The sequence below is a fragment of the Cariama cristata genome, unplaced genomic scaffold (assembly GCF_000690535.1).
Source record: "Cariama cristata isolate BGI_N322 unplaced genomic scaffold, ASM69053v1 scaffold7463, whole genome shotgun sequence".
In the NCBI taxonomy this organism is placed as follows: domain Eukaryota; kingdom Metazoa; phylum Chordata; class Aves; order Cariamiformes; family Cariamidae; genus Cariama; species Cariama cristata.
Window position 1 is genome coordinate 10,929 of NW_009610046.1, and position 19,718 is coordinate 30,646.

General features: G+C 48.5%; 2 protein-coding genes across 2 annotated transcripts in view; both read left to right on the forward strand.

Annotated features, from left to right (window-relative positions):
* The window catches only part of LOC104159751 (polymeric immunoglobulin receptor-like), a gene marked incomplete at its 5' end in the record, with an annotated part of 5,003 nt that extends 3,954 nt beyond the window's left edge, over nt 1–1,049 (forward strand). Inside the window, one exon of the mRNA XM_009697743.1 lies at nt 983–1,049. Coding sequence (XP_009696045.1) covers nt 983–1,049 — 67 coding nt within the window. The remainder of the gene's footprint in view (nt 1–982) is intronic.
* An 11,574-nt stretch (nt 1,050–12,623) lies between these two features.
* On the forward strand, nt 12,624–19,493 carry LOC104159753 (polymeric immunoglobulin receptor-like). Its single transcript, XM_009697745.1, is given in 11 exon segments — nt 12,624–12,709; nt 12,942–13,267; nt 13,977–14,306; nt 14,956–15,279; nt 15,719–16,033; nt 17,047–17,142; nt 17,688–17,711; nt 17,714–17,806; nt 18,131–18,256; nt 18,408–18,466; nt 19,362–19,493. Coding segments are annotated over 11 exon segments (1,911 nt in total).
* Nucleotides 19,494–19,718: the final 225 nt, after the last annotated feature.

The following is a 19,718-nucleotide window of genomic DNA, read 5'->3' on the forward strand; positions in this document are numbered from 1 at the left end:
AAGGTTGAGTTTTTGTGTATAGAAGATTTACGGCTCCACAAGTGCTCGGAAATCCTGCAGTATAAAGGGCAGGGACCTGCGTGGCACGAGTGGCTACGTGCTGGGTGGCTTCTCGGGGCCGAATCCAGCCTGTTCAGTGCAAAACCGACAAAGTCTTACCCAAAAAATCCTTGCTAGCAACTGATTTTCAAAAATGCATGCATGTGTCTTACTCTATAACATACCGTGTCCCTAGAGATAAATTTAGGGACAAAAACCTTCAGCGATGACAGTGGTAAGTAGAAATAAAATTTTTACAAGAATGAAGCTGGGAAACAACGGGCTTAATCCGGTGTCTGCTATGACATGCTGGTATATTTAAACAGGCCTTGGAGGATGTGTTCCCTCCATTGCACACATATTTTTTTTTTTTTAAGGAGAAGAAAGCAGCGCCACGGGAAACGTGGAAGCAGTGCCGACTCAGGCTGGTCTGAACCCTGCAAAAGGGCAAACGATGGAGGAAACCCCGAGTCCAGAAAAAGTGTGCGAATGCGGGACAGACTCTGGCAAACGTCGGTGAGTCTTTTCTGGAACGGGCACTGCAAGTGTTGTCTCCCTTGGTAGAAGAGAATAAAACCAAATTTTAAGCAGAGAATTTGCGGCTTAGCATGTAAAATACCTCCAGAGGATAGACACCATGTTTACAGACCAGGAATTATGATCCCACAGTCCAGGATTTACGTTCTGATGCCAAACTATTGTCTTTATTCCTTACCAAGAGACGTTGAGCCATAGATTTCAAAAGAATTGGATTAAATCTATATGGGGTTAATAAATTTATTATAGGGTTGATTATAGTTGCTGCTTACGCCTAGTAAACATGTTATCGGTCTTCCTGCTCACTTGTTTGCTGATTCCTTGTGACCTCTTGCAATATTGCACAGAAGCAATTCTTGTTCACTGTGTTGCAATCATATTATTCTTTTTTGTCTTATTTGTGCAGGATAATCTATGCTATCCTTGGAAGATTCAGGATGACCAACTTATGTGTAAGAGTCTCTGTCTTCTAGCATAATATAAAAACAGGGGGCCTGTCTTGGAGCACCAAAAATCTTTAGAGAGAAGCTCTTGTAGAAAACGTCTGAGCAAATATTTTAAAGTACATCCAATTTGTGGAAATTCCTATCAGTGAAATGTACTTTTCTCCATTAAAAAAAAATCAAACTTAGTAGAGTAGTGGTTCAAAAAATTTGGTGACGGCATTTCATATTCTCGTTACAATGCACTTAGATCCAAACTCTCTGATCGTATAAGCAGGTCACAATATTTTAAAGTCAGGCAGTTGCAGAGGGAAATAAGCAGTTGTGCCAATTTGTGCCCTCTGGAACATCCTACCACCTCAATGTACAGCACTGCAAGTACCCTCCTATTTCGTTCCCTGTTTGAAACATCCACTGGCTCCATCAGAAGCAGAAAGCAGATCTACAGACATCACATTTTTGAAGCTATTTAGAGAATATGTTGTAGATGTCAAAAGAAGCCTTCAGAGTGGCTTTAAAACCAAGGCCATAAAGATTCAAATCTAGAATATTTTGCGGAGAGTGATACGACTTGCTAAAACTGTACAAGTTCTATTGCTGCTTGAGAGATTTTACTTTACAAAAAAAGAAGCTGCATGAAGGGTTCTTGCAGTCCTAAATATAAAGAATGGAAAGAAAAAAGTACACCCCTCCTAAAACCTTGAAAATAAACAATCCACATTCTGTGCAAAGCTTCTAAAAATGAGAGTGTAATCCAGAAGTTGTTAGTTGTGCCTTTTGTTCCTTTATGTCTGGATAACTCTCCTCTTACGCTGAGCAGGAGGTTGACTCCAGAAGTCCCCTCCAACCTGGGCTTTTCTACCTTTCTCTTCTCAGGAGTCCCTGAAATATCAGACCCATTTAAAATACCAAATTTGCCATAAAAACAGAAACACCCGTGAAATCACTTGTGAAAGTATTGTAAAGAGGCAATGCCAGATCACATTTTTCTTTTGTGTTTTTTTAACACAGCAACCCTACGGGGTAAAAAATACTTCTCAAGGTGATTGATGAAGATTTGAAGCAGAACCCCCTTCTACCAAAGCCCTCGTGTACACAATCTCCGAAGTTTCCCTATGGAAAGCCAAGGCACAGCTATGCACGGCAAAGCGCCCAGCACCACTCGTTGCTTGCTGCCCTGCTCGGAAGCCAAGCGTCCTGTGTTGAGAGCCAAATCCCCGCAGGCTGCCCAGATGTCACTTGCTACGCAGTTTGTAGAAGAGAGAATAAAATAACGCACCTGGAATTAAGTCATTTGTGCACGACCCTGACTTTCTCTTGCAGAGGCAGAGCACCCCAGGGGGAAGGTAAAGCTGGGGAGGGGGCGCGGGAAGGAAGGACCACGGTGGCTGCGGCTTTGCTCAGTGCTAGGCAAAAGACGAGGATTTTCTGACTTTTTTTTTTTAAATCCTTATCCGTTGGGTCATTTTACAACAGATAAACCGTAGCTGACTTCAGTCTATCAAAGGCACCCAAATTCTCAAGTGCTATTTTTCCTCTACCTTTTCTACAGAACTATTCACAGCTTCAAAATCAAATAATTTCAGCCCAAACGCAGCCCCAACCCAAGCAGTAGCTTTGGTTTCTGTGCTCAGATTACATTCCATGCTGCAAACTGTGCTTTGCACCCCCTCCCCCCCCAAAAAAAAAAAGCCAGCTCAGGTTTGTTTGTTTTCTGGAGATGCCAAAGAGCTTTGGAACCTGTGACTTGGCAGGAGGACGCTTCCTCATCTGCTAAAGCAGGCAAAGACATTTGCAAGAGACAACAGATCGGTTTTACCAGAAAACTTAAGGGCAAAGACAGTGGCTTACTTAAGAAAATGGTTCATCCGCCCTGGACTAACTGTTCTTCCCCCAGATGCACAAGCAGTTGCAGGTCCCTGTGGCTGGTTTTGGCCATGCCGCCTTCCTCCTCCAAGCCCAGGCTCTTTAAAACACATCTCCGTGCAAATTGTAGGATCGAGACAAGGTGAGCGGGGAAGCTGACGTACTGGCACCCAAAGGAGAAGTGCCTGGGAGAGCGGGAGGTGTTGGAAAGCAAACACACCTGTGCCTGCTGTGGCCAAGCAAGCACAACTGTACCCCAGAATAAAGAGCGATGCCAACAGCGGCCAGAGAAGCAGCACTGGTGGGAAGGACCCAGCTTGCAAGGGGATCAGCATTTGTCCCCGTCTAGGCGAGCTGGTGGCTCTTCTCTCGGTGCAAGATCCCTGCCAGATCACCTTGTACAAGCACAGCAACAGCCTTCCTCACCACAAAAGCTACACATTTATGGGAAGAAAGGAGCCCAACACCCTCAGCTAGAATAAAGGTATTTCCAAGGCTGGTTTAAGATCTGACAAATTTGCTAATCGTCCCGACTCCAGGTCAGGTTCTCGCTGCTCTTGGGCACGCAGGAAAGCCTGGAGCTGCCGTCCTGTTCAAGCTCACCAGCTTTCACCGAGAGAGGATGAGAAAAGCTTCGTGTGACCCCCTAGGTAGAAGGCATTACTGCTTTTGCATCGTCAGTACAAGGTAAAGCAAGTAATGATTCACCCCGCATAATACAAATACTTTCATCTTCATTAATTTTACTTCCTCCTGCAGTTCCATTTCTGACAGCCCCACACCACACAGGGAGTTTGTATTCGCCCCTGACCTGCCTACACAGGAGAGCAAAGAAACAAGGTTGAAGATGGCAGCAAAGCTCCTGATAGTTATTCTTCATTTTAAAGAGCTTACAATGTTCTTGGTCTTCACAGACAAGACCAACTCTTGCCCACCCAGACTCCTGCTCTTCCCACGAGGTGAGGGGAGGCAGAAGGAGAGCAGGGAAGGGAGACAGATCTTCTCTACCAGCACAGCCATCCAGGGTCTTCTTAGGGACACCGGTTTCCAAAAAATGTGCAACACCTTAAAAAAAACCCACCTGGTTTTGGCCAGCTTTGCCCTACAACCCCGACTGTTAGTTGAGGTATCATAAAATCAGAAGCCAGGTCAGTCCTTGCAGCAAGGGGCTTTTCTGCCTGGGGTAATGGGAAACGCGGTCACAGCTCAAGGGTGATGTTGCAATGCCAACGAAGAGGAGGGGGCTTGCTGGACCCTTGCATGCTCAGTTAGTCTCAGCCCCCATAAGGGTCCCCAGTGTCTTTGTGCCAGGTGAGGGCACCCACCTTCAAACCAAGGAGTCACAGCTGCCCTAGCTCTCTGGGTCCTGTCCAAGCAGAAGGCTGTCTCAGAGGTACCCTGCTCCCAGCAGAGCAGAAGACCCTCCATGGACCTGACCCCACACAGCCACCAGAATCCTTTCTAAAGGAGGCAGAGGGACCCTGGGCCACCTCTGAGAGCCCACCCATGTTGGGCAATGGCGATGTGTAATCAGGAGGTCAATAACAGTGTGCAGCCTCAAAGGGACAGCAGAGCTGGGATGGGCATTGGCTTCCCTGCCCTCACGTGGGGTGGTGCTCACCTGCCAGGGTTTTTGGATGCTATTCCTTTAAGGCACAACAGGTGGAAATGCAGGGCTAGAGGTACAAGGAGTATTTAAAACAGCCTGGCACTGCCAGAGCCCGTGTCCGGCTGTGACAGGGAGACAGGACACTCGCAGAAGGTCCTGGGGTCAGCCACCGAGACACCAGCAAAACCAGGAGCGGTCAGTCTGAAAGAAAAAGCAAGAAGTACAAAGTAGCTTGCAGAAGTAACTTGGAGTGTAAGTACTACTTCTTTGTTGTCTTTCTGAACTGCAAGATCTTTTGTACTACCGCTTTGAGATGGGGAAGGAGAAGAATACAAGCCTCGAGACACTTTTAAGGACTCTTCCTCACACACATGGGAAGGGAAGCAGCAGTCCTGAAACAGGAGTGAATAGGTGTGCAGGTCTTGCTGGTGGGGAGGGGGATTTCCTTTGAAAGAAGGTCCGAAGCATAGGATCAGGCTTATGATGCTTACGTTTTCTTCTCTGCAGTAGATTTCTGAACTTTCCTTTCTGGGAAAAGGTTAATTATCATTACAATATTTGCATTAAGGTTTAACGTAGAAAATAACAAATGGTAGCAAATATTACTGTAGTAATCTAAACTGTTGCAACTCAGTCTATGGTCATTACAGTCTTTTGAATCACAACACGGAGATAATTGTCAGGATGTAGATTTTGAAATTTGAGAAGAAAATTGGTGCAGTTGTGTCCTAAACAAGCTCTGAAGAGCTGTCAAGTTTGTACAGTTAAAAGGAAGATAAATAGATACTGAAGCATAAGTGAATGAGATGTATGTAGTGTCCTAAGACAAGAGAAAGCTGGCAGACTCCTTTCACGTTTAGACCAAGAGCCAAGGGATGGGTTTCTGCACACCCGAGTTCTTCCTCTGCAAAGGCAACATTCATATGGGACTTTTAATGCATTTCACCTGAAGTACAGAGAAATGCCACCTCCTAACAGCAACCCTGCTGCTGTTCACGGCACGGGTACCGGCACCGTCCAGCCAGCGACCGAGATGGCGCAGACCGTGGCTGTGCAGCAAGTGCTGCTGGATCATTGCAAGTTCCTGGTCCCTGCAACATCAGTATTATCCAACTAGAATAATAGTGTTGAAGTTGGTTTCACTTTCCTGCCCGAGAGACAAGAAACAAAAAGTAAGGAACAAATGAACCATGGCACTCTTATCTGAAAAGCAACAAGTTGGTGCATGGGGTATCTAACACCTTAAAGGAACATCAGGTCACAAGTTAGCGTGTGGTGCATCTAACAGCTCAAAGGAACACAGAATTAGGCCAGCAGCACAATCTTAGCAGGAATTTCAGTCATTGCAATGAGAGCTGATTATTCTTTTTCATCTGTTTTCCAGAATATATTGCTCATATGGGGCAGTGTTTAACTGGCACTTACAAACATTCTTAGCTAGGAGGGTCATAAGTACTGCAGAAATTCCTAAAGACTGCCCTTTTCTTAGTAAATCCTGGTAATCTTCCGTAAGATCTGTCTAGCCGTTTCTGCTCACTGCATCACAAAACTAAGCACCCCCTATTTATTCTTTCCATATTGTAAAGGAGGCATTGGTTTGGAACATGAAATATTTCTTTTCTGCATGTGTTTCGGTCAGCCTGATCTTTTATCTTAAAGTTGATTGCTCATTCGTAACTCCATGAAAATGGAGTGGATTCGTGGCTTTTCCCCATCCCACTACAGCAAATAAAACTCACAGTAAGGCCACCTATGCAGTCATCTTGATGAGCAGCGTGAAGACGTAGATAGCCCCAGTCCTGTGCAGCAAGAAGTCTGTTGCTGTGCCCTTCTTCTTGGCACAGAAGCCTTCAGCACCTCCAGAAATCACCCCTAGCCCCTGTGCCAGTGCTCCTCCTCACAGCATAACCCCCGATGATGATGCTGCTCAGCACTGCCTGTCTCTACAACAGTTTACATCTGCACAGCTTCCTCGCGGTCTTAGTGGGTCTTGCTCTAGAAGGATTCGAGGGGGAAAAAAACTACTACCCCATTCGATACGTTATTATTTCTCAAATATATGAATAACAGTGAACATACTACAAAACAGACTCCTAGGCTAGAATTACAAATGTGACAACTAAATCTTCATGTTCTGTTGATCCCGTAGCACAGCCTTGACACTGGTCATTGTGAAGGGCAATAGTTAATAGCTAATGGATTGGACTGCGCTGAGCCCTGGCAAGCTGCGTTAGGAGTGCACCGGTTTCTCAGAGCTCAGCCTCGCAGCTGAGTCAGCAGAATTTGGGAACCGAACTCTGGTATTTCGTACCTGGCAAGAGCAGCTGCTTGCTGGGGTTTACGTAACGCGGGGGTCAGGTCCTGTTCTCTTTCAAATCATTATAAATTTCAAGACATTCCTCCCTGGGACTGAGAGAATCACAAAAGCACCGTAGAAACCCAGAGAAGGTCTTACAATGAATGATATTTAAAAAGAGGTAGCCTAGTCAGAGAGCACTTTCTGCTGGAAACCTGAAAACACTATTTCAAAATTTAGGCGTGCGATAGTGCTGGAGAGGAAGGTGATGTTCCCAACCCAGGCCAACCCCGCAGTGCTTCGGGCGCTGGGGGACCCAGGGAGGTGTTCACATACAGCAGACCGGGAAACCCAGCCCAGGGAGGTCTCACACCACAGCTACTGCTGGGCAGCCTCCCACTGCCCTCCAAAAGCACCACTATGGAGAGAGACCCTAAAGGCACGTCCGTATAAGCAAGGGAGACCAAATGTGGGGGTTGAGGGGGTGTCTAACCTCCCCAGAGCTTTATACACAGGATTAAAATTTCTTTGTCACTCAGTGGAGGCATAAAGCAGTGAGGTTTAAGAGCACAGCAATGTACCAAATCAACACAGCTAGTGTTATTCATCCTCGAGATGATGCTAAGATGACAAAAACATTTAGCTGTCCTGAGTTGGAAAGCAAGGTCATTATGCTGTAAAGAGCCTTGTAATTTTTCCATTTGCATGGCTTTTCACCCCAAACCCACATTGTGGTGGGCCCGTGTCTCACTCGGCGCTAACCAGCAAGGCCCCTTCGGTGCCGCATGTGCCAAGCTCTAACGCACTTGGGTGGTGGGAAGAAACACAACAAAATCCAAATTACGGAAACATGTTACAAGTTGTAATCAGTTTTTACCTGTCGTTATGGTATAGGTATGTATTTGGGGTTTATTAATTCTTGAACACCTCCCAGGTTTCTCAGTCCCTTGCGCACCTGCACGGTCACCATCGGTGGGGGTTGCAGCAGCCCTTCCCAAGGTCATGGACGCAAACTTGGCAAGCATGGAAATCTGTGGCTAGGAGAAAGTTAATGCCATTTACCTCGCTATATCTTCTATTCCCTAGAGGTGTTCAAAAAACATTTGGATGTGGCGCTTCGAGACATGGTTTAGTGGGCATGGTGGCATTGGGTATACGGTTGGACTTGATGATCTTTGAGGTCTCTTCCAACCATAATGATTCTATGATTCTATTCTACATTACAATTAAATGTTTTTATTTATTAATATTAATCTTGCTAATGATTAGCCTATCTTGTTCTGGTTTTGTTTGACATAATTCTTTGAAATCTGCTTTGCATTACACACACAAACACAGCCACAAACTGCCAACAGCTGGAGAGCATGGAGCCACCCCCACCTGGCAGTGTCCCAGACAAGACAATGCCATTGCCCCGATCCCGGTGGCACTGGTGTCCAGGGGCTTGGATTAAGGGTGGAAAGCTCATGCACCAACGAGCAAACTCCCATCTCCCAAGTTCAGCTGTAATACTGGTTTTGTGCCTTAAAACCTTCGAAACCTGTTACTTTGGGATAGGGAAGAGAAGGAAGCCAGTAGTTTTGATGATGTAAAATGAAAGTAAATACACAAAAACCAAGATTTGAGTTGTAGCTAAAAAAAAGGGAATACAGCCTCAGCCCACAGCAAACACCAGCCACACACACACTCGTGCAGCTGAAAGCTTTCCCTGGGGCTGCTTCTCTGCAGCTCCTGTGCAGCAAGGGGAGAGGGGGAGAACTGGTACAAGGTTTTAGTCCCCGCTCCCTCATCACTTATAAAAATGTTTTAAACTAATCACAGAGACAGCCTGGCAGCGTACAGCAACGGGCCCAACAGCATGGGTGAGCTGAAGCCCAAAATGCCGACAGAGGCGGCTGCTCCAGAGTGCTGCCAGCCCGGCACGTCCCACCCACGGCTTCATCGCCCAGTGCTGCAGAGCAGCTTCTCGGAGACCCCTTCCTGGTGGGAACAACTGGGTTCCCTCCCCGCTTTCCCTCCCGACCAGTCCATCGCACTGCCTTGCAGACAGTTTCTCACTGGGTTTTTAATGCCTCAGGTTTAAGACAGCAGTTTGTTTCCTTGCCTGCACAGACATACATAGCACAACTTGTGTGTCCAGGTTTCCCCTCAACCTCCTTCCCCTCCTGCCTGGCAGCTCTGGGGCAGGCAGGAGCTCCGATGGCCACGTAAAGCGGGCTGCAGGCACCAACCTGCACAGTGCCACGTACATTGGCTACCAAACAAGGTCCTGGTGACCCATCCTGCTGCAGTGTGGTAGGACCAGGTTTTCCCTGCGGGATAGGTCTCCAGCGTCCATCAGTCCATGGGGACACCGTGGTCTCACACGCTCAGTCCTTCCTCCTCCAGAAATCCAGCGCAGGCACCCAGACACGCAGGTCAGTGCCTGCAAGGGGGGGAAGCAGGAGATGTGGACAGGAGCAGAGGGGAACCCAGTGTGGCCACTGAGTCCACACCAGCCATGTCACACAGCCCGCAGGCAAAACCAGTGGGGAACCATCAGTCATCTGCAAAGTCAGCGCAGCTGCTCCCGTACGGGGTAACCAAACGCAGCTTCTCCTGCAAGGTTTTGGGAGCACCGCGCAAGCTTCGTGCTTCACGCCAACCACCAGACCCTCACCAGGACTTAGGGAAACCCCTCAGGACCTGTCACAGGACCACTGCCTAGGGCAGATTTTTCCACCTTTCTCTGAAGCAGCTGGTGCTGCCAGATGCAGAGGGCACAGGCTGATGCAGTTGTGCATCTGTGTACGAAGCCCAAAAGGAAGCCTTGCCTCCACTGCCGGCTCAAGATTTCACAAATACGATAATAAAGGAGCATGAATTTTCCCCTTTCTCTGCTCCTGAAGAGTTAGGATAGACCGGTGAGAAGCTGCAGCTGTGTGGCAGGAGGAATACAGGCTGGGCAAAGGCACTTCACCCTTTCCAGCACTGGTTCTTCAACAAGCACAGTCCCTGGGCACGCAGCAGGATAACAGCACTGCCACACTTGCCATAAGCTTGCTTCCCAGCTGCTCTGGAGATTGCACACATGGCATTTCCATATGGTTTCAAGCCTCTTGACTCTTCTATAGCCCCCCACAAACCTTTGCTGTCCCATCTCCTCTCTCCTTTCAACTCCCCCTCCATCTGCAGAAGCACAAATACAAATCATTTGCACAGCCACTTACTTGCGCTGCCTTTCACATGAGCTCAGCAGCCTTTTCTCTTCCCTCGAGCTCTGAGGTTTAGACCTTGTGCTCTGACTTGAGTCAGCAAATCCAGCAGCAAACGTTCTTTGCAAGCAAGAAGGAACTAGAGGTCTTTTACCAACAGCTTGATGAAATTCTCCTCCAGCATCTCAGACGGCGCTTGCTCCTTGCCGAGCGACCAGCAAAGCTGGTTTGCACCATTCCCGTGGGTTAGGAAGTGTCACTGCCCGAGTGCGACACGGCGCCGGCAGCAAAGAGGGGGTTTCCAGCCATCCAGCTCCGTGCATCAGCATGGAAGTACAACACAGATTTTTACGTAACTGGTGGCTGTGCTTGCTCAGACTTGCTATATATGGGAGTTTTCTCCATTCATTCAGTGAAAGGGGGAAGGTTTTAACATCTGAGAAAGCAGGACTAGAGGCAGCTCAGAGCTGCAGAAGTTGTGGACGTTGGTCATGCAAGCACACAGGAACTGTTGTTCTTGTGTAGGCACAAGCACACTTGTGCCCTCAGAGAGAGGGAGGCAAGAATTCTTTCCTGCTCTAACATGCACATGAAGACCCTGATCCTGCCACTCTTGCACACATCTTTCTGGATGCAGCTATGTCTTTGTTTCAAAAAGAGGTCATGGTAACCCTTCCCTGCCTGACAAAACGATGTTGTCCGTAACCCTGAAGTAGCCGATCACTTTGGGAAGGAATCAGATTAACACATCACTCAAATTTTGCTAAGAAGGGGAAAGCTGAACTGAGATCCTGCTTGCGCCGCAGAGGGAGGGGCGGAGGGCAGTGAGGCGACCAACAGCCAGAGGAACTGCTGCTAGCAAGGGGCAAATATCAAGGCCCTTTTTGTGCCCCATTGTTTGCTCTCTGCAGAATATGTCATGTTTGTCTTGCTGGCTACTTCTGGGATATGTATGAAAGAGCGTTTTTCATGCTCAGTCAGTTAATTATTAGCCATGGACAAGCGGCCACTGAGCAATTAAAAATCACAATACAAGGAAGAAAGCACAACAGAACACCTTTCATCTTAACACGGAAATAAAAGCCTTTTTCTTCTATCGGGAATTACCCTTAATAAAATTGTGTCACTTGATGCCCTGAAATCAAATTCCTCTGAATGTTTATAAAGACTTTCCTTGGAACCTATCCTCTTCTCTAGAACTTGGAATAGGCCGGTAGATCAACAGCTGTGCTCAAGAAATGCACATTCCCACCACCGTGCCGTGTCCAACAGCACACTCGGCTTCAGGGCAAAGAAACAGTTTGGTGAATTAAGAGCCTTGGCTTCCTCTGAGCCATCACTCCTCAGTCCAAAACAGGGGGAAGGTCAGAAATATTCATCCTGAAGACTATGGACACATTTCAAGAGACACGCAGTTTGGTTTGGCATTCCCCAATAGCCATCGCTGAGTTCTGGCCAAGGGTTAGTTTTGGTGCAGTAGGTTCTGGTGGACATGCAGGTGGGATGGTGCTTTACTTGGTTTAAGTCTGATTCTTGGAGGGGTGGGGGTGAGGGGCAAATCCCTGCATCTCTCTCACTCTACCAGCAGCTGAAGAAAGAAAAGAAAGTAGAGGTGAAAATATTATCCATTTTCTCTTTTGTATGTCTTTGAAGAGACCAGGGAGACAAAGAGCAGTAATTAAACACTGGCTTCAGGCAGAAACTCTGCTGTATGTCATAAGGAAGAAATTCTTTACAGTGAGGGTGGTGAGGCAGTGGCAGAGGTTGCCCAGAGAAGCTGTGGCTGCCCCATCCCTGGAAGTGTTCAAGGCCAGGTTGGATGGGGCTGTGAGCAACCTGGTCTGGTGGGAGGTGTCCCTGCCCATGGCAGAAGGGGTGGACTAGATGATCTTCAAGTGTCCTTTTCAAACCAAAGCATCCTGTGATTCTGTGAGAGCAGGTTTTCCTAAGGAGTGGCTTTGGCACCCAGGCTTACAAGCGAACAAGCCTTCCTTTCACTGCCCAAACAACATTGAAGGAAAGTATGACCCCAACTATTAAACTGTTAGAAGCAACATTATCTCCTGGCAAGGGTCAAGAGAGCAGTCGAGCTCCGGGTTGCCACCTGACTCTCATGCCTGCCAGACCTCAGCAGGTTTTGGACTTCAGCCTTGTGACGGGCTGTTCTGATTTACAAGTGTAAAATCAGATAGCATTTCTGATTTTCAATCAAGTCTCTTCTAGTTTGGCCAAAATGACTTTACGCTGTGCACGCTGCTGCTGTTGCCTGCCCAAGGGACATTGTCCCTGGATCACTGCTGATGGACACATTGGTGACTTGTAGGCATTGCATTAACCAAGTTTGTCACAAGAACAACTCCCCTCATGTTACAGAAGGGAAAATTGGGGTGTTGGGATGAAATCCACGGGCATTCACAATGCCATGCAGCAACACAGGCACAAATAGTTATCAGCTCCCTCTTTCCGATCCAATTGCCTGACAAAAGCAATTAAAAGCTGTATTTCTCTCTAGGTCAAGTAGCCACAACCCTCATATCCTCCAGGCACAAGGATTATTAGATGACTTCATTAGTTACCTTAATCATTTTGCAAGTGCATTATTCACCAACTTCTGCGCCTTTCCAGGGAATGCAAGAAAAATGACTTTACCAGCACTCATCTTCCTGCTCGCCTTCCTCCCAGCTGAATCTGCAAGCAGCAGATACCTCCCCAAGGCAGCAAGTAAGTGTTACCTCTCTGGGGCATGGGTCTTGTGGGTGGCCTAAGACCAGAGGTGGCATGACTGAGGGGGGAGCAGGGGGAATCTCTACCCCTTCAGCGCCCATTGCTGCCGTGGGGCCTTTCAGATGCCCTGGATCCACACTTGCCCCAGTACACCCAACCTGCCCTGCGGTCCATTGGGTTGGGTAGCACAGCTGACTTTTACAGCCATCATGTTTTCCCCTTGCAGTCTCGAGCCCTGTGTTCGGACCACGGCAGGTATATGGTCTGCTCAATGGATCAGTTACGGTGAAATGCTTCTACCCTCCCACCAGCGTGAACAGACACGACAGAAAGTACTGGTGCAGGGAATCATCCACGGGCTGCATGACCATTGTCTCCACCAGCGGCTACACTGCTCCAGGCTACCGAGGCAGAGCCTCCATCACCGACTACCCGCAGGCAGAAAGTTTCCAGATCAACATCTCTGAGCTTACAATGGCAGACGCAGGCACCTACCAGTGTGGTGTTGGTATCAATGGCAGAGGGCTCTCCTACAAAGTCAGTCTGGATGTTACTCAAGGTAATTACAGTCTTGGGGCTCCTCAAACTATTATTTTCTTTTATTTCCCTTCCCTCCTTTTAATAAGGTTCCACAGATAGTCTGTCCAGTGTCTAAGAGCTCAAGATGCTCCATGCTTTCAGGAACCAACAGCTTTCATTTCCCCCTGCGCTCTTACAGAATGAATTTTTTGACCAAAAATCTGGCATAAAAATCAGATTAAACAAACCTCATCTTAAGGTCACAAACATTGCTTAGAAACTGCTGACCTCTCTCAACCGCTAAAATTTAGGGAGATGCAGTCAGAGGGCAGAACCGCTGATCACTCTGATGTCCCATCCAACCCACGGCTGAGGCTGTGCCAGCCAAGCCTGTGCACCAGTCCGTGGGTGCAGGGCATGCAGGACAGCACCATGGTGCTGAGCATGGCCCAGGGTGCAGAGCATGGGGCAAACTCCTGGCATGGCCACTGGTGAGAAAACTCTGGGAGAAACCCTGCTATAGATCAGGCAGTGATACAGCATAGAGACCTCAGTCCTGAAATGTGTGACAGACACGGGACACAGCTGGGCAGATAATGCTCCAACCAGGAGTGGCATGTGATCGTATAATACAGCAAAGTAGAGAGAAACCCTCTGCTAAAAAAGAAGTTTTCAGAGGTATAGGGGAGTTGGAGATGGCTGCTGACAGAGCAGGCAGCGGAGGCTGACCAGTGTCTCTGTATGCACAGGTCCACACGTTCCCGAGGGAGCTGAGCTCTTCTACGTGAAGCTGCACAGCACTTTGACCATGTCCTGCAGCTTTGGGGACAAGATTGAGATAACGAGGAAATTCTTGTGCAAGATGGAGAAAAGCGGCTGCCGTACCATCATCGATAGTCATGACAAGATTGATGAGAATTATGTAGGGCGAGCTCTGATAAGCAACGAGGAATCTCCAGGCTCATTCAGCATCGTGATAACTCAGATGGGCTGGGAAGACGCTGGCTTGTACCTGTGCGGGGTCGGCGTCTATGGGGAGAGTGGAGAAACAAAGGAACTGGACGTGCACGTCTATGAGGGTGAGTAAGCTATTCCCAGTGGTTTTTTTCCCTTCATCTCTGCTTCTCTTTAGAAACATCACTAGCAGTCTCACTTTATTTAACAAGAACTTTAATTTCACTTTTCAGAGTGCTATTGTCCTATCCTCTCACCTAGGTACTTCTTTCTATTCATTTAGCTATCTGTAATGTACTAAACCATCATTAATAAAGCTGGTATCAAGACTTAACTTTCCCAGCATTGGCTAGCTATCTTCCCCAGTCTGGCTAACCCAAAAGTCCAGAGGGCAAATTCTGCCTACCAGCATGAGATAAGCAAACTGTCTCCAAGTCTCCACTCCTTAAATCTCAATTCCTTAAATCTCAGCATGACAAATGTAGAAAGGAGAAGACCTGCTCTTCCCCTAGCAAAGGGAGCTACACTTAGAAATGTCAGTACACAAAGACAACGACCACCCAGTGAATTTGGGTAAAAGAAAGGCCTGACAGACCCTTTAGGGTCAATTCCTAGGAGTGCCAGCACTTGGCACTTGTCTGCACCCTGAGCTTCGCCTAGCCTTGCCTTAGCCAAAACAGCTTTGTTTGATCTGATAATATTTGTTCTATTGGGAAAGTGCCACATGTACAAAAGTTAGACATATATAGCTGCTCATTTCATTTTTATCTCCAGAGACAAATGTTCCTCAAGCAAAGCCCACAATAATTGGAGTAAAAGGAAGTTCAGTAACTTTTGAATACCGCTACGAGCCTAGAAAAAGGTCCTCAATGAAGTACTGGTGCAAGTGGAGACAGAAGGGGTGTAGTCGGATCATAGACAGCTCCGGGTTTGTGTCGGGCTTGTATGAAGGAAGAGTGGTCATGTATGACAACCCAGTTAACAAGACGATGACCATCATCCTGAACCAGCTGAAGGACAGTGACAAAGGCTATTACTGGGGCATGACGGCCGAGGAGAAGGAGCAGCAATCATCAACTGAGCTGAAGATCATAGAAGGTACGAGCTTGCGCATTGGCAGTTCTCTGCCTGCTCAGTAGGTACAAAACAACCTCCTAAGCACCACAAAGGAGCAGATCTGGCTTTTTGAGAAGAGATGTGATGCCCAACCCTGAAATTTTATCTCATAAGGCCATTGTGCCAATCTCCCCATACCTCAGTAGGTTTAAAATGGGAACACAAGGTTCCAGTTTTATGGCAAAGCGTTCACAAAAGTTTCTCATGCAAGTATTTCTTAAGCCTTGCAAAACCCCCCCCCAGCTTTCACCCAGAGGTGCATATACAGCAACCTTAACGTTAGTTTAGCAATGCAAGAAGCATTTTCCCTCAAAGACACATCTCCTGGTTCACCATCTCTAGCAGCACCACTGCCTGTTGATTACCATTCCCACCGCTGAAACCACTAATGCCAGCTTTGATGTTCTGTTTGCCCTTGCAGGAGAACCTGGACTGAAGGGAAAGACAGAAGTGGAGGCACAAGTGGGTTCACGGGTCGATTTAACTTGCTCTTATCCATGCAAGTACTACTCCTACCAGAAGTACTGGTGCAAGTGGAATGGCACCAGCTGCAACCTCAGGTCTTCTTCTGATCAAAGACAGCCAGGGCCAGACGTTACCTGTGACACTGACAACAAGACAGTTATCCTAAGCTTTGACTCGGTGGCAAAGACAGACGAAGGATGGTACTGGTGTGGAGTGAAGCGCAACGGCATCTTTGGGGAAACCATGGCAGTGTACTTGCAGGTGACTGGAGGTGAGCTCCAAGGCAAAGGCAGGCAGGGGCTTTCCTGCTTGTCCGGCTGCGAATCTTGCTGCCTTCTGCCGAGAGAAAAGTCCTTTCCAAAGCCACTAGGTTGCAGCACCTCAAAACAGAAGTGCTCCGGCCTCCCAGACTAGGTGCCAACATCACCCTGGTTTTGCACTACTGTCATAGATGTTTTCATCCACTCACTGGCTTTTGCTTCCCCCAGTCATAAAAAAACCTCAACAGTCTAAAAATCACTTCCTTCCACACTATTTTTACTTTTTAACCCTGTTCTTACCTATTATTGCTATTGCAATTTGTGGCATCATTTAGTTTAGGCAACATCTGACACCTGCCAGGTGAAGGACTGCAAGTAGTTCACAGCTGCATCTTGCTCCAGGGAGGTTGTTATCTCAATAAACAGGGAAACAGCGGGGAGCAGGAGAGGAAGGGCTATCACCAACAGCAAGGGGCTCAGTCTCAGCTTTGGTGCAGCATTTTGGAATTAAGATGTTTTTCTCAGGGAGGAATATTGTTAGAAGCAGCAAACAAGCATAGCACTAGATATCCCACATGCAACCGTCCTAAGTGGATGATGGTCAAAGTGCAAACAGAAAGAAACAGCCTCATTTCATTGCCTTTGGTGGGCAAAGAGCTAGAAATAAAAGCAAACCAAGTATTCAAAGTTTGCTCTGGAAATACTCGAGGCAGAACTTAGAAATGCAAGACTTTTTCAAATGTGTATAGGCAGAGAGAGCCCACTTGAGATTTTTGCAATAAGTTATTTGGAATGAGATCATCTCAGATCTCTAAACCCCATTTTAAAGAGCCTCTCATGTACAGCCAAAACCCACTGCAGCTCCACGTGCCCCAAAAACACCCAACTGCTTTTTGTGTCACCATCTCCGTGCTGCTGTTCATGCGACTAACCGCCCTTCTTCCCTGGGATGTACAGGAAGCGATGCCGGCCGCAGCCTCGAGCTCCTCAATGCTGAGCCCCCCAGCCACGCCGAGCCCCCCAGCCACGCCGAGCCCCCCAGCAACGACGAGCCCGGCTTTATTCCCCAAGGAAGAGCCAACAGTGATGCTGGGGTGCACAGCGCAGCTGCCTCCGAAAGGTTTGTTCTCTCCAAGCCTCTGACATTTAACATTTTTTGTGAGGTTTGTATTAACCCATTGGTGGTACTGTGTTTGCACCCTGCATGTGTGGTGTAGCAACAACAACAAAAAAATCTTGTCCCCAAAGAATTTAGCTCAAAACATCAGGAGAAAAGATTAAAAAAAGTTACAGCAAAAGGCAAGATGACTTGAAATTAATCTCTAGCTCCAGAAAATACAGTCCCAGAAGGGAATGATTAGAGATTCCAGGTCCAGAAAAACTAATTGAAAATACTTCTGTCAAGATTAGAGAGCTTTCCTTTGCACATTTGTAACCAAGCTGCTGATGCAGCTGTTTTGGCACAAGCTCTGTCCTACGCTTTAATTTGGTTTTTATTTTATTATATGTGCTAGGATCCAGTTCATTAATTGAACTGCATCATGCTCACTCACCTTTACCATCCTATACAGATTTTAGCTGCTGGACACTCATATACATTATTCAGTCTTGAGCAATTAAAAAAATATTTCACAGCTTAGTGATATATCTTTCCCTCCATTCCAGCTCCGACCAAAGCCATGGCTCCAACACACTTGTTCTGATCGCAGCCCCTGTTGGTGCCGTGCTCCTCATCCTCGCAACAGCTTTTGCCGTTTTTAAATACCGGCAGCTGAAGAGATCGGGTGAGTCCCTGCCTTTTCCAGGCTCTCGGGAAATGTCGGCAGTACCGAAGTGAAGGCGATACCTTGTGCGTGCCACAGTCTCTGCTGGGCTGAGCTGCTCCCCTGGTACCCCACCATGCGATGAGCAGACAAGGGACCCTGCCTCTCCCACTGACCCATCCTTACGGCTCCAACACCCAGCGCACAGGGTGCCCGGGCTGAGACAGAGACCACCCCTCCGCGGGCTTCGCACATTGCATTGCACGGCCTCTCCTTGAGGGGAGGCGGTTCAGATGTTGATGTGCTTGCACCCACTCTGAGCGAGGGTTATCTCCCTTTTAACAGACCTGGTGTCCGTTGGGAGCTACAGGACAAACATCAGCATGTCGGACTTCGAGAGCGTGAAGGCGTACAGCGCAAGCAATAACGCCTGCGTGAAGGAGAGCCAGGAGACTCAGATAGGAGGGGACGGTAGGTTGCTGACTGAGGGGCTGCCCTCCATCCCCAGCCCCGGGGTGAGGGGTACCAGGGAAGGCTTTGCAGAAGGACCCTACAAAAGCCATAGGAATACCTGCCTGCCGATGGCCCCCACACCCTAACACCTCCCTTTCTCTCCCAGCAGAGCTCATCACCACCGCGGCCGCCCCAGAAAGTGCTGCTGAGACCAAGAAGGCGAAAAGGGTAAGAGAAGGCAGGAGAGAGCCCACTGACCTGGGAGGCACCGCCGCAGCCCTCCAGCTTCTACCAAAGGAGCTGCCCTCTCCCAGGGGCCTTATTTATACCCAGGTGCTCTCCATCTTACCTGGATCTGGCCACCTGCCACAGATCAGCCTCAATTGGGGGATCTTAACCCTTTCCTAACCCCATGTCTTAGCAGAGGCAAGAACAGCAGTCGCCTTGCTATAAACAGTACACCAAGTCCGGCCCAGGTAGCATCAGGAAGGCTGGGGTTGGGTCGTTACCGTAAATATGAAACCCTGGGATAAGCAGATGGCCAGAAGCCAGAGCACATCCCGCCTCCCAGCCTTCCCCTGACGTGGGCAGTGGTTCAGGGGGCAGAGGCAGGCGGGGGGGCTCTGCCGTGGCGACGGCTGTGACTTGTTCCTGTGGCCCCAGCAAGCCCCTGCCTTCCCCTGCCCTTGGGTACAACCATGGCCGAGGGGCACCACGCAGCAGTGACTGAAGGTGCCAGACACAAGCCCTTCTTTTTAAAAGTCCCTAACCAAAGGTAATACGTAGGTGCTGTAAGCGCAAAGAGCAGAACAGGAGCAATAAAGGAAGCTATGAGGAAGCCAGTAAAAGCTAGCAGCTTTAGGGCAGGTGAGCTGGGTGCCAACATGCAGGGACAGGCATGCCACAGAGTCCCAAACCCACAAACTTTTGTGGTCTTCCCCGGGCTGAGCTAAGGTGTGATGCTCTCGCATCAGCACCGAAGTGACCCACCGGATTGTCCCACTCATCCAGTCTGCTCGTATCACCCCGAGAAGCTCGCGGCCCACGACACGCTGCCCTTTCCCCTGCCATGTGCTGCTGTCCATCCCCGACCACCTAACAGCGTCCCCCCGTCCTTCCCCAGAGCTCCAAGGAGGATGCTGACCTCGCCTACTCCGCCTTCCTCCTCACCTCCGGCAGCATCGCACAGGGCGGCTCTGGGGGGGACAGCGCTGCCCCAGACGTGTCCCCCTCGACCTGGGAGGGCCAGATCTGAAGGCGAGGGACCGAGAGGCGGCAGCGACTGGGACCGGCTCTACTTTGAGGATCAGAGCAAGACATCAGCAGGCAGCTCTGTTTATTGCTACCACAATTTGCTATAGCTTGACCTTTTTTTGCTTAAATTCAGCTTTGAGCAGTGATTTAGGAGGAATCGTTGGATGCCAAACGGGGTGGTTGGGCTGGGGGTGCAGGTCTGAGCGAGCAGGGTGGACTGGGGAAT